We start from the raw sequence: 17,703 nt of genomic DNA, 5'->3' as shown, positions 1-17,703 counted from the left end.
GATTGGCACAGGATAGAGCACGGTTTAGGGCTGTTGTACATAGGGTCGCTATGAGTCGCAAACGACTCGACGGCACATAACAACAACAACAACAAGGACTACATTAGAAATTGCATTAAAATAATTTATCAAATTAGTATTTGCTGTCTTCAGATACAGTCAATGTAATGTTTGTTCTAACTCCTTTCTCTCCAGAGTTATTAAGACCCAACTTAATGCTTACCACTGCATGTTCACCAAGGTAAGATTTTTTTCCTTTATTTCTCTGTTGTTGTTGTTGTTGTTAAGTGCCATCGAGTTGTAGGTGACTCATAGTAACCCTATGAACAAAAGTCCTCGACACTTGCGTGTGTGACTTTCTTCTCTCCAGGTTCATAGGGTTTCCGTAGGCAAGCTATTTACGGAAGTGGATGCCCCTCCTGCTTTTAAGCTTGTTTCAACCAGGGAACAGTGTCCACTGTGGGTAACCGTTATCACATTTGACACATCTGTGTCACGGTGTTCAGCTTCACAACGACCATAGGTTGCCTCTGTATGGCAAGTGGACACACCAGAGCTATACGACCTAGAAGACTGTTTGAACAAAATCAATGAAAAACAAGCCTTAGGGCTGCAGATTAGAGTCACCCACCTTTGGCTTGGTAACATCGCTTTCGGTCCACTAGGCCAACTGGTCTCTCTCTGTGTTGTTAAGTGCCATCGAGTTGTAGGAGACTTATAGCAACCCTATGAACGAAAGTCCTTGACACTTGCGTGCGTGACTTTCATCATACTGAAATACTTCTCCCTTCTTGGGACTTATTCTGAAACAGTGTAACAGCCAATGATCTTCATATAAGACTCAAAATCCATTGCTGTCAAGTAGAAATCAACACAGTGCTGACCCTCCAGTAAGTTTTCAGGAGGCTGCAGATCGCAAAGGAGAAGACTGCCAACTTTCAGGTTGCCGCTGGTGAACTTGAACCACTGGAGAGCCACTGTCTTTGGGTCAGCAGCACAGCTCCCTATGCCACCAGAGCTCCCATAAGAGCAGTGAAAAATACTAATATATGCATTCTTTTTTTCTTTTGCTGGCTTATTTACAAAACATCCATCAAACTGTATGACCGACACATTCTTGAAAGGACCCATTTTCCATCTCCATGTTTACATCACTGGCACATCCAAATACCTGCAATATGCTAGTGCAACAGTAATAAAATGCTATATTCAACCTTAGCTATCCAGAAATCCATAGGACCACAAAATGCAAAAGTGTACACAGCTGTACAGATTCATCCTTACTACATGAGTACACAAATCTATACCTACCACACATTTACTAACAAAAATCCTCACCACTGGACCAATAGGCAACATCAAGATAGATGGGACAAAGTCTGACATTGTCAACAATTTCATCTTGCTAGGATCCATAATCAACACCACCCGTGACAGCAGTCAGGAAATCAAGACACGTAGAGCATTGGGAAAACGTTGTCAGGGATCTTTCAAAAGTCCTGAAGAGTAATGATGCCACTTTAAACACTAAGGTGTACCTTATTCAAGAAGTCTTTCTAATCACCTGCTATGCATCTGAGAGGTGGACAATGAATACGGATGACAGAAAGATACCTGATCCATCTGAGTTGTGGTGTTGAAGAAGACTGTTTTATATCCTATGGACTATCAAAATAACAAACAGATGCGTATAGGAGAAAGTGCAACCTGAGTGTTCTTTGGAGGCAAAGATAGTGAAACTTTGTCTCACATATTTTGGACATGTTGTTAAGAGAGGTTATTCTTTGCAAAGGGACATCATGCTTAGAAAGGCCGAGGCCAAAGGAGGAGAGGAGGATCCTTAACGAGATTTCCTGTGGCAATGGACTCAAGTGTGTCAAGGATGGCCCAAGATAGGAGAGAGCTCAGATCTGCTGTTTATATGAGTCATACTCAACGGCGCTTAATGACATCATATTTAGTGAGGAGGAGAAATATTCATTCTATCAACTACCACTAATAACTACCTAGCATATTTCAGTATGAGAGACAAATCAAACATGAACTCATATACTAATACAATGAAGATCACAGGTGCACCATGCACTCATGTTTAAAACAGAAAACAAGGCACTTAGTCTACCCATGTCACATTTCACTTATATCCTAAAAAAAGGGCAAAATGCTCCCATTCTAAAAGCAAGTTTCTCCACAAGCACAATGACATCATACAGAGAACACAGTTCTGAATCTATTGTCTGTTCAAGATTCTACAGAACAAACATAGTCACAATAAAAAGAATTTTCTTTTTTAACCTTCTAGTACATAAACCCTATTTTGAAATAATTATTCATTTTCATTAATTTAGAGTTCTGTTCTGTCTTCCTTAATGATCAAAATATGCATGCAATTTAAAGACGTACATTTTTATGATAACTAATACTTAAAAATGACTCATAGACTAAATTGGAATCAAACTTATCCAAATAAATAACTTTTATTTCCGATCTTGCACTATCATAATGAACCCCAAAGTCATACTGGGTTGTGCTTTAACTCATAGTTATGCTAGGCAACAATTTGATATGAGAAGGTTCTGAAAAGTCTTTGTAGACAAAAATTGTATTAAAAGAAATCCTTAACTGTTAATACTAAGCTAGCAAAAAGGAAGGTCAGTGTCTGTCAGGGCAGGAGGGAACGGAAAAGAAGCAGAATGGTAGATGAGCAGGAAATAAACGCTTCTTATAAAAATTAAGAGTTAAAAAGAAGAAACATATACTCAAAAGACTGGGGGGAAGGAGCATATACTACAAAGAACTTCCAAGTAGGTAGATAACTCAGCAATCACCTCTTCACCAAGGTCTCTCATTTTAAAGATGAGGACACTCGGGCTGAGAAATAACATGCTGAGGACAGCTGGACTAAACAAGACAGTCAGAAGCTCCCAAAACTGTCCTCACATTCAGAGCTTCACAGGAGAAGAATTCAGGGGAATCTGTGTTCAGTTTTAAGGAGGGCTAAGATTTACTAGAGTAGTGGAAGAATAACACACAGTCAGATCATAAGGGAAGTAAACTAAGATGGAATCCAGAGGCATCCATGTAACTCTGAAGCCTTCCCTGCTGCACAAAGCACACTCGATTAGCATCAACACACAGTAGCTTGTATGCAATGCTTCTGCACAGCAAAGGCCAATGGAGACTCAGCAAACAACGTTTTATTAGGGGAAAATCAGGCAAGCATCCTTTACCTATCATGTAGTAAAATTCCAGGCTCCTGGCATGAATGCACTATTCAGAATAAAACTCAGTGTTTACAAACTCCAACTACCATGAGCTACCCTTATCATTCAGAGAAAACATGTAACACTAGAGGGAAATGCTTACCAGTCACATTCCCAGACTCCAGTCTTCAAAGTAGGCCTTTATAAAAAAACCATCTCAGGCTGGTTATGTTAACTCTTCTGCACAGCATAATGTTAAAGTCTCCTAGTCTCAGGTCCTTATCACCTGGCCATAGCTTCTAGTATCTAGCACCAGGATTAGCATATAAGCAAACTCAAGAAATATACACTGTGTAAATTATATTATTCTTTAATCATCATAATGCAACCTTGATACCACTGGAGGTCATTATCTTTTACTTTATTCAGACACTGATCCATGTCATCTGGACCCAAACAACTACTACTGTGCGGTCCTCGGGCCTGGTTTAAATTGGTTTTTGTCAAACATTCTTCTAAATGGTATAGTACTGGTCTGTGCATTGCTGTACAGAGGTAATTCATGGCTGCTGTGATGCTAAACACCGCAACACTGATATGCCAAATGAGAAAATAGTTACCCATGGTGGACAGTGTGTGGTGGAGCCTCCTGATTAAAACAAGCTTGGAAGCGGGAGTGGCATCCACTTCCAAAATGGCTTGCCTCTGGAAACTCTATGAACAGTGCTCAGGCCTTTCATTCATAGAGTCGCTATGAGTCATCTATGACTCGACAGCACTTAATAACAACAACAATCTTTTCCAGATAGCACAGATATTAGGGAAATACACTTTTGCTCTTGCTAGCTGTAATTAAGTTGGCCCCTAACTTGTGTCAATTCTATTTACAATGAAATGAAACGCTGCTCATCCCTGGGCCACCCCATGATCAACTATGAATTAGACCAATGTGATCAATAAGGTTTCCACTGGTGGATTTTTCAGAAATGGTCTTGAAATCTAGTCTCCCTTAGTCTGGAAGTTTCACTGACCCCTATCAGTCTCAGAACATCATATAAGCTTCCAGTGAAGATGGGGGGGTTGCTGCATATGGGTACAATGAATGGGAAATGAAACCAGGTCTCACACACAGAAAGTGAAAATTCTACCCCTGAGCTACCAGTAATTCACTGGACCAATAAGGCATTTTCTATGGGGAGGGTATGGGAGATTATATGAATAAGGATGACAGAAAAAGAGTTGCCACTTTTGAGCTGTGGTGTTGGAGAAGAGCACGGAAAGTCTCATGGACAGCCAAGAGAACAAATATCTTGAAGGTGCACCCAGAGTGCTCTTCCAAGGCAGGAATGATGAGGCTTCAACTCACATACCTTGGACATGCTGTTAGGAGGGGCTATTCCTTAGACAGGGACATGATGCTGGGAAGGGTGGAGGATCGGCGAAGGAGAGGACGACCTTCAACCAGGTGGATTCATACAGTGACTGCAGCAATGGGCTCTTATGAGTCAGGTAGTGTGAGGATGGTGCAGGATAGAACAGGGTTCAGATCTTTTGTTCATACGGTCACTATGAGTTGTACTAGATTCAACAGCACCTAACAACAACAACAAGATGGGGAGGGTATGGAAGAGCAGAGGAAACATCTGAGACTCGCTTACTGCAGTTATTTCTAATAGCTGCACTAGAAACAGAAGAAAAATCTATGATGCAAACCCACTTTGCCTCTTACGAAGTCTTGCTCAGCACAGAAGTTAAGACCACAGTATCTCAACAAGAGGATTCACACTCCTAGGTTAAAGAATCATTTGGAGATTTGCCGGACAAGTCTTTATCTAAGACTTGGTGTCTTTGTCTGTCAACAGCAAAATAACAGCCCTGTGCTTCAATGAGGGGTCCACTAGGATTCAATAAAGTGATGTACTGTGAGAAGGTCTGGTGAGAAGATTAGTAAGATTAGAAAGCCAAAATAAAACAAAACAAAATACAATAATGCTCTAAAACTTATCAGGGACTTTTATCAATCCTGATCATCAAGTGTCAGCCATGATGTCGCCGATCTTGCCAAACCTGCACTCTGCTTATCTGCAAGCCTGCATTCTGCATCTGTCAGCACATGAGGAAGCAAACGTTGTTACTGAAGAACCAAAGGCAAAATAGCGAGCCAGAGGACACCTACCTGGCAGTTCGGCCGGCTCTGTGGATATACGTGTTGGCATCTTCTGGACAATCAAACTGAAGAACCCAATTCACAGCTGGGAAATCTGTCCAGAAAGAATGGTCAAGTCAGGAAACCAGCACTCTGATCCACCCTGCCAGACTATTTTTGTTTTTACAATCACGTTCACCAGGGCTTTCAGTCACAACAAACTGATAGAGATCATCTGTGAACTCTATTAAAAATAAAATTAAGTCCAAGTACCTAGAGATGATAAACACTTCTGTCCTTTGGCAAAGCGAACCAAAATTAATGACAGTGTTTGAATGTGATGATTATTTCACATCTGACACAGAGGAGACAGACTGTTTTGTGTCAGACAGATAATGAAATACCCTGATATTTAATAACCAAAAAGAACCACTTGTCATTGGCTCCTGGTGAACTATGAAAACTAACTTAGAAATTAAAATCAAAGTTTATTTTCCCTGCTACTCCCATCTCTTTTCAAACTGATGAGTATTCCAAGTCCTCCTTCCATTTCCTAGCAAGAATTCCACTCAACTCATTAACAAGTCAGAACTGACTCATGGCTGGTCCTCCGCAGCTTCGCAGACGCTGTAAATAGCATGGAAAGGCATTGCTCATCTTTTCCCTATGTCGTAGCTGTTCGATTTGAAATGCCTGTCTTTAGCTGGTGGTACAACTTCCTGTTCACCAAGCCACCAGAGTTCCCAAACAGTAACTTTTACTGTTGTCAAGTGCCATCAAGTCAGATCCGACCCATAGCTGACCCTCTGGCAGGATTTCAGAGGCAGTTCGAGGAAACAGACCATCTTTCTCTCATAGAGCAGCTGGTGGACTCAAACCATGTACCTTCAAGATTGCAGCACTGCTTCTTTCCACTAGGCCACCAGAGCTCCCTAACAGTAATTAGTCCACCCATATTTCTAAGGAGAGCAGTTTCCATTCTTTTCCAGAGAATCCTATTCTTTTTCTTAAAAGAATTACATTTAATTATTCATGGATTTTGCTGCCAGGATTTTGGATCAATTTCTATGATACAGAACAAGGTTTGGTGACCCTCATCCACAATAAAGAAGGTATTGAAGGATACCTATGACTATCAGAACTATGACAAAGTCATAAAATCTATTCTAAAGGCTTGGAGTTTAGCGGAGGCAAGAAAAACAAAAGAGATACTTGGAATTTTGGTCTCTTACTCTCTCTCAGCTTGAATTATCCGGGTACCACAGAGGCAAGGCATGTAATGTATTAGGAGTATAATAAAAGAGAAGATGAAACGAGCAGCTAGACTTTCAGGGGACCGCTCTTACCTTGTGTATCTGAATAGCTTAACACAGACTTAAAGTCTCAAATGAGTGAGGGTTCAGAGGTGAGACTCCAGACAGAGAGGAGGTTGACAGCAGAGTCAGGGTGAAAACAGGGATCATGAATATAAGTCTGTTCACTGCCAGGAAGGGCTCTGAGATGATTTCTTTACTGCTACTGTTGTCAGGTGCCTTCAAGTCAATTCTGACTCTAACCCTAGTGACAAGTACACTGCCTCACAAGGATTGCTTAGCTGCGACCTTTACAAGAAGCTGATTGCCAACCTTTTCCCCACCAACGTTTCTGAGAGCAGTCAAGTGCTTAACTGTTTGCACCACTTAAGCTCCCTGACTTGGTAAACAGGCTCCCTCAAGCCAACAGTAAGCGTAATCCCTCTGCTTATAATATCAAAGTATTCTTCTCTGGAGAAACTGAATGTTCAAAAAAGAAAAGACTTGGACAATGGAGTTCCTCACAAAATGATCATTCCTGTCCAAACTTCCTTACAATGAAGCCCACCAGTCAGCAAGTTCCATTCATGTCCAAATTACTTGACATAAGCTTTATGGTGTCTCATTCTTCAATATAAAATGGCATCCAACTGCAGACATTTGAGAAAAGCTTCATACAAGAAAAACAAAGATAATACAGAGAATGAAAATAGAACTCAGCAGAAACAGAAACAATGCAGAAAGACGTGAACTTAGAAAACACACAGAGTGTCATAAGCAACAAAAGAACCAGGCATCCACCAAACAAGACCAAGAAGCCATAAAAAAAAAAAACAAGGAGAAGCTCTAAGGACTTAAATAATGAAAACTTGAGTAGCAGGTCAAACAACATCTAAGAAACTCTCCAAGTAGGACAGACAGACAAAGAGATGGGCAACAAAGGGCAGGAGGGAGGGAAGGATCAGAACGTCACAGGGTTAATCAGAGGTGAGACACCTTCTTAAAAGAGACAGGAAGAAAAATGGGAATAAAATTAAAATTTAAAAAAAAAATAGTAAAATAATAGTGTACACTAAAGAAATTCATGAATGGATATCCAAAACAAGAGTCTCAAGACAGTCACTGAGTCGTTTTTAGACTAGAAAAGAAACTGAAAATTTAATCTCTATTATAATGAGAATGGATGATAAATAACTAAATACATTAGCTCTCTGGGAAATTCTATGTAAATAAATTAGATCTTTATGCATCAACATAGAAAGACACGAGAAGCAAGTCATAGATTAGTATGTACAATGCTATCATTTATGTAAATGTTAAAAACAAGCAGGATAAAACTATAGGCATTGAACTCTGATTTACTACACTTCACAGAGACTATGTTTTTTACAAATAGAAGGTTGTGACCACACTGAACCAAGCACACGCTCATTTTGTGTCCGCATGGCACACTGTGGAAATTCTCACACTAATTCAAATGTTTTAATAATATTATGAAACACACTTAACCCACTACCACCTACTGCTCTCAAATCAAAATCAATGCACAATCACAGCAACCCTACATCAGGTTCCAAGCTTGTAAATCGTGACAGGAGGAGACTGACCATCTTTCCCCCTAGAAACAGCTAGTAGATTTGAAATGGTGACCTTTCGGGTGGTCAGCAGCCTGACATATGCCACACAGGCTCCTTCATCAGATGGCCATTCAAATCCACTGCTGTGGAGCAGATCCTAACTCATGTCTGCCCTCCATCAGGGTTCCCAAGATGTAAATCTTTATAGAATGGTCACTTTTCTCCCAAGGAGCAGCTGGTGGATTTGAATTGCCGACCTTTCAGTAAACAGCGTAACATATAACTATCATACTACCTATTGCTGATGTTGTCATTGTTGTTAAGTACCATCAAGTCCAGTACGATTCCTTTAATGGACTATAAAACTCAAACTCACTCACTACAAGTTGATCCTAACTCAGAGAAACCCCTGGGTTTCTGAGGCTACAAAACGTAGTAAGAGGAGACTGTCCATCTTTTCCCATAGAGTAGATGGTAGATTCAAACCTCAAGAGATGCTTGGTCTTTGAGTCAAAAGCACAACTTGCTATATAGACTACAGTATACTGCAAATATAGCTATTATGTGTACTCAACAAATAACTCATAGCTGTCAAGGAGGAACCAAGTTATAGCTGACTCCCCAGAAGCTTTCAGAGTCTGTGAAACACATAGGAAGGAGGATACTGCTCATCTTTCTCCCATGAAGCAGCTGGTAGAATCAGGTAATTTTAAAATAGCAGTATAACTACCAGGCTGCCAGTGAAGTTCTCAACATTTTTTATGCTCTAAGTGAAGCCTATGAACCCCTTCTTAGAATATTTTTCCCTAGAATATTTTTTAAATATGTAAAATAAAATATATAATATCACAAAATAAAAATATAATAAAATGCAGATAGTCACTTTTTAAATGAATGTCAGAGAGCACTGGTGGCCTAGTGGTAAGAGGCTGTGTTGCAATCCCGAAGGCACAAGGTTCGAATCCACGAGCTTCTCTGCAGGAGAAGGATGGGCAATCTCGTCCCATGGGATTAATTGCCTCTGAAAACCCTCTGAAGGGTCAGCTATGGGTTAGTTCTGACTTTATGGTACACAACAACAACAACATATAATAAAACATTTAATTTCTACTAACACTTTAAATAGCATGATCTCACTGTCGGTATTAAAAAAAAAATACCACAATATCAAAATCCTAATCAATGTAAACAATACTTCAAAATTCCTGCCAAAAATATAATGGGGGGAAAAATCTCTAACTGCAATTGCAGCCAAAATCATAAGCATGGCCAATTCTACCACACTGCTTACATTAATAATTAAAAGGTAAAATTGTAATAGGAGCTGGATGAATCCCTGAAACTATTACACTTGAGACAATCTTTAAATCTTGAACCAAAAATATTCTCTGATCTTCTTAAAACCATATACGTTAGATTAAATAAAAAAGGATCTGCCTTGATTAAGAATTACCTACAGGAACCAATGTAACAAGAGCATGTAAAGAGATTACATAAGAATCCTATTGGCACAGTGAGTATGGGCAACTGGGGAGGAACAATCCAGAAGAGGAGGGCAAAAATTGTTGCCTATCTTGTACGTACATCGTCAAAAACTATACTGTAGCACCTATTGAATTTGTATATATTCTGTTCTGTATAGTCACAATAATAATAAAATATTTTTACAAACAAAAAGCCAAATTTCAGTTAAAAGTTATGGAAAACACATTTTTCCCCCGTTCTTATTTGTAGACTTCCCTAAGTTCATGTTGGACTAGAAGTAAAGAACTCAAAAATAAAAGTCTACACATTCACATGATGGAATACTACACACCACACAGAAGCAATGATTTTGTAAATTAATACCTAACTTGGGAGGGACAGGAGAGTATGTGCTGACTGAACTAACTTAGTCCATAAGGACAAATACTGCATAAAACCACTATTATAGAATGTGTATGAGGAGCGGGTGGACGGCAGAGAGTGGAATCAGAGGCATGAAAATGGGCAGGGGGGTAAATCATAGGGTCACACAATTTGATATGAGGGTGCCGAAAAAAAAAGAAAAAACTGGTGTGAAAAAGAATGTATTCTAACTTTGTAAATAAACTTTGTACACAGTTCAGGATTCTACAACTCAGTAATTGTCACAAGCAATTGCAAGATCACAAAAGATGAAGATATTAAGGAAATTTTCTCAGATCCAGATCCCAAGGCATATCTTTAAGTTAATCACCCCTATTAAAAATTTTCTTTTAAAAAAAAAAAAGAACACCCAACACCCTATCTATTTAAAAGTAAATTATATTTCTCATTATCACAGAATATTTCCTCATAAAATGTTTGCTTACCCAGTCCTCTGGCTGCAATATCTGTAGCAAAGAGTATTGCAGCTCTCTTGCGGACAAATTCATTATAAACTTCCATTCTTCTCATCTGCTGCTGTCGACCGTGGAGGGCAAGAAGAGAAATACCAGGACGTAGCCGGCAGAACACTCGGTACAGATACTGAACCTGCGTATTTAAAAAACAAATTTAAAAAATGAGTGCAATTATTAAATGGTAGGATTACAATAAGGTTACATCAAGTAGCAAAAGTCAATTAAGAAACACAAATGTGAAGGGAAATGTAGTCTATTCTTGTGGTTTTCAGAATCTCTTCCTTTACATTTCCTACAAGAATTCTTAAAATAAGCTTCTAGAGCATTTTTAAATTGATAACTGAAATTCTTCCAAATATAAGTAGCCACAAATTTCTACTCTGGTAATCTACAAATATTGATATTTTAGAATATTTATTACCTACAAACAAATCCAATGGATTTTAAATACCAAATCATTTGATATCTACCTCCAACCATTTCATAAACTTATAAAGAAAACTTTTAAAAAAAAAGCTCTCCTTTAAGAACAAGAAATGTTACTTTCTCTTCCTTGCACTCATCTTTCTATGCCATGATTCTTACAATGTCATCTATTTTCTTTTTCATGTAGGTGTTAAAAAAATCCATGGACCGGACGGTTTTACAAGTGAATTTTATTAAACATTCAGAGAAAAACTGTCACCAATACTACATAAAACTATTTCAGAAAACAGAAAAAGATGGAATTCTCTAAGATTCATTCTATGAAGCAAACATATCCTTGATACCAAAGCCAGGTAAAGACACCACCAAAATAGAAAACGACACACCAATATCTCTCATGAACACTGATGCAAAAATCCTAAATAAAATCCTGGCCAACAGAATCCAACGATACATAAAAAAAAATAATTCACCATGACCAAGTAGGATTCATAACAAGTATGCATGGATGGTTCAACATAAGAAAAACAAGCAATGTAATTCATCACATAAACAAAGCAAAGAACAAGAATCACATGATCCTATCAACTGATGCAGAAAAGGCCTTCGACAAAATCCAACACCCTTTCCTGATTAAAACACCCAACAAAATAGGATTAGAGGGGAATTTCTTCAACATAGTAAAAAGTATATACACAAACCTGATAGCTAACATTGTTCTCAATGGAAAGAGACTTGAAGGCATTCCCTTTGAGAACAGGAACTTGGTAAGGATGTCCACTATCACCTCTCCTATTCAATATTGTATTAGAAGTCTTAGCGATAGCAATGTTGTTCTTGTTGTTAAATGCTGTCAAGTCACAGGTGACTCATAGCGACCCTATGAAGGAGACCCTTGGGTATCTTTCATCCTCTCTCCAGGTTCATAGGGTTTCCGGAGGCAAGCTATTACAGAAGTGGACGCCAGGAGAAGAAAATAAAAGGTATCCAAATTGGCAAAGAGGAGGTAAAATTATCTCTATATGCAGATAATATAATAGTATACTTAGAAAACCCTAAAGACTCAGCAAGAAAACTGCTGGACATAGTTGACCAATTCAGCAAAGTGGCAGGATACAAGATAAACACACAAAAATCAACTGGATTTCTCTCTAGTGACAAAGAGAATACTGAGCTGGAGCTAAGAAAAACAATACCCTTCACAATAGCTAATCACAAGATTAAATACTTGAGAGTATATCTAACCAGAAGCACAAAGGATCGATTCAAAGAAAATTACAAAACATTACTACAAGAAACAAAAAGAGACCTGGAGAAATGGAAAAATATACGTTGTTCATGGTAGAAAGACTCAATATTGTGAAAATGTCAATACTACCAAACGCAGTTTACACGTTAAATGCAATCCCAATACAAATACCAATTCCATTTTTCAACAAGATGGAAAAGGCAATCTCCAATTTCATTTGGAATGGAAAGAAGCCCAGGATAAGAAAAGCACTTCTAAAAAAGAGAAACAAGGTAAGAGACATCTCACTCCCTAATTTCAAATCCTGCTACACTGCCATGGTGGTCAAAACAGCATGGTATTGGTACAATAACAGACACATAAATCAATGGAATAGAATTGAGAGCCCAGAAATCAGCCTATCTACATATGGTCAACTGATTTTTGACAAGATGAAATCAGTTAAGTGGGGAAATGACAGCCTTTTTAAGAAATGGTGTTGGCACAATTGGAAAAATATCTGCAGAAAACTCAAACAAGATCCACACCACACTCCATACACAAAAACAACTCAAAGTGGATCTAGGACGTAGGACTAACACCAAGGACTATAAACCTCATTAGAGAAAAGCTTGGAAGAACTATAGAAGCCCTAATTCACAACATGAACAGTCTTCCAATCATCCTGGAAAACCTACAACCAGGAGAGGATAAAATAGATGAACGGGACCTTCTAAGAATCAAATCCCTATGCACATACAAAAACTCCTCCAACAGGGTAAAAAGCAGAGCCACAGACTGGGAAAAAATATTTGGTAATGACATGTCTGGTAAGGGCCTTATATCTAGAATTTATAAAATACTCGAGCATCACAAGATAAAAGTAAACAACCCAACTGAAAAATGGGTACAGGATATGAACAGACACTTCACCAAAGAAGAAAGTCAGATGACGAACAAATACATAAAGAAATGTTCAAAATCCCTAGCTCTAAGAGAGATGCAAATCAAAACAATAATGAGATACCATCTCACTCCAGTAAGAATAGCAAAATTTTAACAGAACAGTAAACAACAAATGCTGGCGAGGTTGTAGAGAAACTGAACTCTCATTCATTGTTGGTGTGAATGTAAAATGCTGCAACCACTGTGGAAGGCAGTATGACGCTTTCTCAAAAAGTTGCAAAAAGATATACCATTTGACCCAGCAGTTCCACTAGTGGGAATATACCCTAAAGAAACCAGAACTGCCACCCAAGCAGATATATGCACACCCATGTTTATTGCAACTTTGTTCACAATAGCAAAGAGTTGGAAACAACCCAAGTGTCCATCAATAAATGAATGGCTAGAGAAGCTGTGGTAAATTCACACAATGGAATACTATGCTGCATTGAAAAACAAGGAACTCATGAAATATTATGCAAAATGGGTAAACCTGAATGACATTATGCTATGTGAAATATCTCAGTCACAAAAGGGCAAATACTGCATAGCACCACTGTTGTAAAGTGGGACTGACATCGGGGTTGAGAGGAAACTAAGAGGGGATAAATAATGTATACTGCATTGAAACAGATGAGGGAAAGAACTGTTTAGGAGGAATATATGATTAGGTATTACCATCATGACAAGAGTCCAGAATGAAAGTTGCATAGTGGAGTGGATGGGGGAGAGGTAGGGGAAGATTGTATAACAATGGAAGAATTTTTTTTTTTTGCTTTTCAAAGAGAAAAGCGAACTAGAGGGGAGGGGGACGCAGGGAGGAAAATGTGCAGCTATGAATGAATAGAAATACAAAGCCTCTGTAAACTTTCATTAAAATTATTTTTAAAATATTTGCTCATCTAAATAGAAAACAGTGACTAGAAAGACCTCAATTCTTTGAACAAAGTAATATGCAAAAATTACTAGGCTAGATAACCAAAATTTACAGTAATCTACCAGCTTAACAACAACACAACAATACCAGCTAATAACTCCATTAAGCCTTTCCTCCATTTTGTTCAAAGTGATGAGTAAAAGTCACCTAGATTATAAAATGGGTTTTTATTCAATTCTCAAATCACTCACTTTCTCATTAGTAAAACTTTGATGCCACAGAGGTTTTCTTAACCCAGGACAATATGCCAGTAAGGTTAGACACACATAGGCAGATTCCTTTCTTAAAGCTGTAATAATGAGTATTGTAGAAATGAGGCTATAGAAACCACAGATTTTAGGCAAATCAATCTTAGAAAAAGCACATATGGAAATTGAAGATATATCAATTGAATACATGGAAACTGTCCTGATTCTTCATTTCCTGCAAAAAGACTGACCTTGAATTCGTATCCCTTGACTAACTGGCAGCGATACTACTAAAGCTATTAAGATTAAGGTCAAATTGGCTCTAGTAAAACCGTGAAAATTAATTCCAATGTATATGGAAAGTCACCGGAGAGTTTTAAGCAAAGCTGTGAAATACCTGCTTTCACTTTTTAAAGACCACTCTGGCTATAATGTAGAAGAAAGTGAGGAAATGAGAAGACAAAGGCTAAGAGAAAAGGAAATATGGTTCAAGACGGTACTTCAGCACAGAAGGTAGTGAGGAGTAGTGGAGCTAACAAGACATACTGGTAAATGAAATAATGAATGAAGAAAAAAATAATAACTTAAGGATTCAATCCTTTACTAAGATGAAGAAGAATCAGAGGAACCAACCTAAGAACAGAAAACCTTAAGTTACATGTTCTGTTAAATTTGAGATGCCATTTTGGCGCTAGAGAGCTCCAGTAGTACAGTCTATAGGGAGATGTGCTGGTCACCTGAAGCCAGGGTCTCAGTAAGTGCAACTTGGAAGAAAAAAATGGGCAATCTACATGCAATTTACAACCTTGCAAAGCCACTGGGATGGACAGCTCTGAGTCCATTTCAACTTGATAGCAATGAGCTGAGTAACTTTTCTAACCTCGGGTGAAAATAAACAGTAATCAGGTGTACAAAAAAGACTGAGGATCAGGATTTAATATACTGATTTAGTCATAAAATATGATGAGGCTACCTAACAAAGAGAGGAGAAAAGGGCAGATTACATGGGTCTGAGGCATTTCTAATTGTAGCAGTGAAGCAGAGATAGATAGTATGGCTATGAGAGACAACACGTAGAAAACTTCAGCTAAGAGCAGAAAAGAGAAGCTGTGATTGTACAAACCAAGTAAGATCTGGTTTCTACTCTTGATATGGGCAACAGTAAAGACTCATAGGGAAAAAAGTAGGAGAGGAAGGGGATAGTTACATAAAGGCCTTGTGCAAATTTGAGAGGATGAAATCTGGAGCAGATTTGGAGCATACATAGAATGGTTTGTAGGGCAGATTCCACACAGAGTTTAACAGGAACAGTATATAGCCTATTATAGTACAAAGCAGACACCGTAAACAGAAAACTCTCAACATTATTTAAAGCATTTACATATTAACTGAGAGAGTAGTGGTTCAAATCCAGCAATCTTTCCAAAGGAGAAAGATTAGGCCGTCTACTCTATCTAGTATAATGGCTAGGAGTCAAAATTAACTCAACAGCAACAGGTTTAAAATATTTTTGGTAAATAAGGCAAAAACACTTTGAAAACATCAAATAACTAAGTAATGACAACACCTGAAATCATTTTTACAAGGTAAAATAATATGTGAAACTATGAACTTTTCATTTATGTAGATGGCACAATCTTGCTTGCAGAAGAGTGAAAAAGTTGAAGCTCTTATTAAGGATCACATACTAAAGCCTTCATTATGGATTATGTCTCAACATCAAGTAAACAAAAATCCTCACCACTGGAACAATAAGCAACTTCATGATACATGGAGGAAAGATTAATTCATTTTATTTACATCCATAATCAATGTGTTCCATTGGGAAAATCTGCTGTCTTAGACTCTCTAATGTACTAAAGAGTAAAAACATCAGTTTAAAGACGAAGGTGCACCTAAACCAAGTCATGACATTGCCAATTGTTTCCTATGTATCTAAAAGATGACAATGAATATGAATGACAGAGGAAGAATCTACACCTCTGAATTGTTGAGGGAGAGTACCGAACATCCCATGGACTGCCAATGGAATAAACAAGTCTGTCTGGGAGGAAGTACAAGCAACATATTCATTAGAGAAAAGGATGGTGAAGCTCTGTCTCACAAACAGAAGCTTGTTGCAAGGAGGGGTCAGTCCTTGAAAAAAAGACACCATGCTGGGAAAGTAAGAGGGTCGGTAAAAGAGAGGAAGACCCTCAATCAGATGGACTGACACAGTGACTCTAAAGATGGGTTTGTGCAATGCAGAGACGGTGAGGACGGTGCCGGATGGGGCTCAGATCTGTGGTTCATAGGGTCACTGTGAGTCACAATCAACTTAATAGCACCTAACAAAAACAACTGAACTCTTAACAATAGAGGAGCCACAAATTAAATGTCTCATAAACCAGAGAGAAGTTGTTGGCAAATATATCCAGCCAAAATACTCTAAAACAATAAATGTACAATCAATCTCCTATATGCTAACAAGTATATGGCATCAGGATTTTGAGTAGTTGAGGAAAAGTGATACAGAAAAATAGAAAATAGTCCTTTTTCTGGGGACAAAGAGGCAGGGTTTTCTTACTCATCTCTGAATCACTAGTTTCACAAGGATGGTGCCCAGGCAATGTTCCTTGACTACGTAAATTAAATATATAAGCAAGAATATAAAGGGTAGGAGATGAAGTAATTCATTCTAAAAAGAAATTGGAGAGTAGAAGAAAAGGATTTTCAGATAAAGCACTTGACCTTAGGCTTATCCCCTGTACCAGAGAAGGTGTTTATCACTCATGGCAAATCCATGTACACGAGAGTTTTTGTTGTCGTTGTGTGTCCCTGAGTCAGAACCAATTCCCAGCAGTTCTCAGCAGCAGTAAACTCCAGCGGGTTTTCAGAAGCAGTAAATAAATAGCACAAGAGGAGACTTGCCACCCTTCTCCTGCAGAGGAGCTAGTATATTCAAACCATGTGCCTTTGGAATTGCAGCGCAGCTTCCTATCACTGTTGGTTTGTACCCTCAAGTCGGAATCACCCCATAGCTGACTTCCCAGTGGGTTTTCAGAGGCAGTTAATCGCAGAGGAGAAGAATGCCCACCCTCCCAGGGAGCAGCTAGTGGATTTGAATCAAGTGCCTTTGGGAGTGTAGCACAGCTTCTTGCCACTAGGCCACCAGAGTTCCAGTCTTACTATTGTTGTTTGTTGTTATGTGCCGTCGAGTCGTTTCCGACTCATAGCGACCCTATGCACAACAGCCCTAAACCCTGCTTTATCCTTCACCAACCGCACTGCCTCTGACACACCCATCCCGATTACCCCAGTCACTGAATCGATCCATCTCATAGAGGGTCTTCCCCTCCTGTGCCATCCCTCCACCCTCCCAAGCATGATGTCCCTCTCCAAGGACCCGTCCCTCCTGG

At 38.7% G+C, this 17,703-nt stretch overlaps 1 protein-coding gene across 1 annotated transcript in view; it reads right to left on the bottom strand.

Moving 5' to 3' along the window:
* DDX10 (DEAD (Asp-Glu-Ala-Asp) box polypeptide 10) overlaps nt 1–17,703 on the bottom strand; it is a 224,382-nt gene that overhangs the window by 180,873 nt on the left and 25,806 nt on the right. Inside the window, 2 exon segments of the mRNA XM_006899049.1 lie at nt 5,380–5,464; nt 10,552–10,714. Coding sequence (XP_006899111.1) covers nt 5,380–5,464; nt 10,552–10,714 — 248 coding nt within the window.

Source organism: Elephantulus edwardii, unplaced genomic scaffold (assembly GCF_000299155.1).
Source record: "Elephantulus edwardii isolate Elephantulus edwardi_28Jun2011 unplaced genomic scaffold, EleEdw1.0 scaffold00245, whole genome shotgun sequence".
NCBI lineage: Eukaryota > Metazoa > Chordata > Mammalia > Macroscelidea > Macroscelididae > Elephantulus > Elephantulus edwardii.
This window is presented reverse-complemented; position numbering and strand designations above follow the sequence as displayed.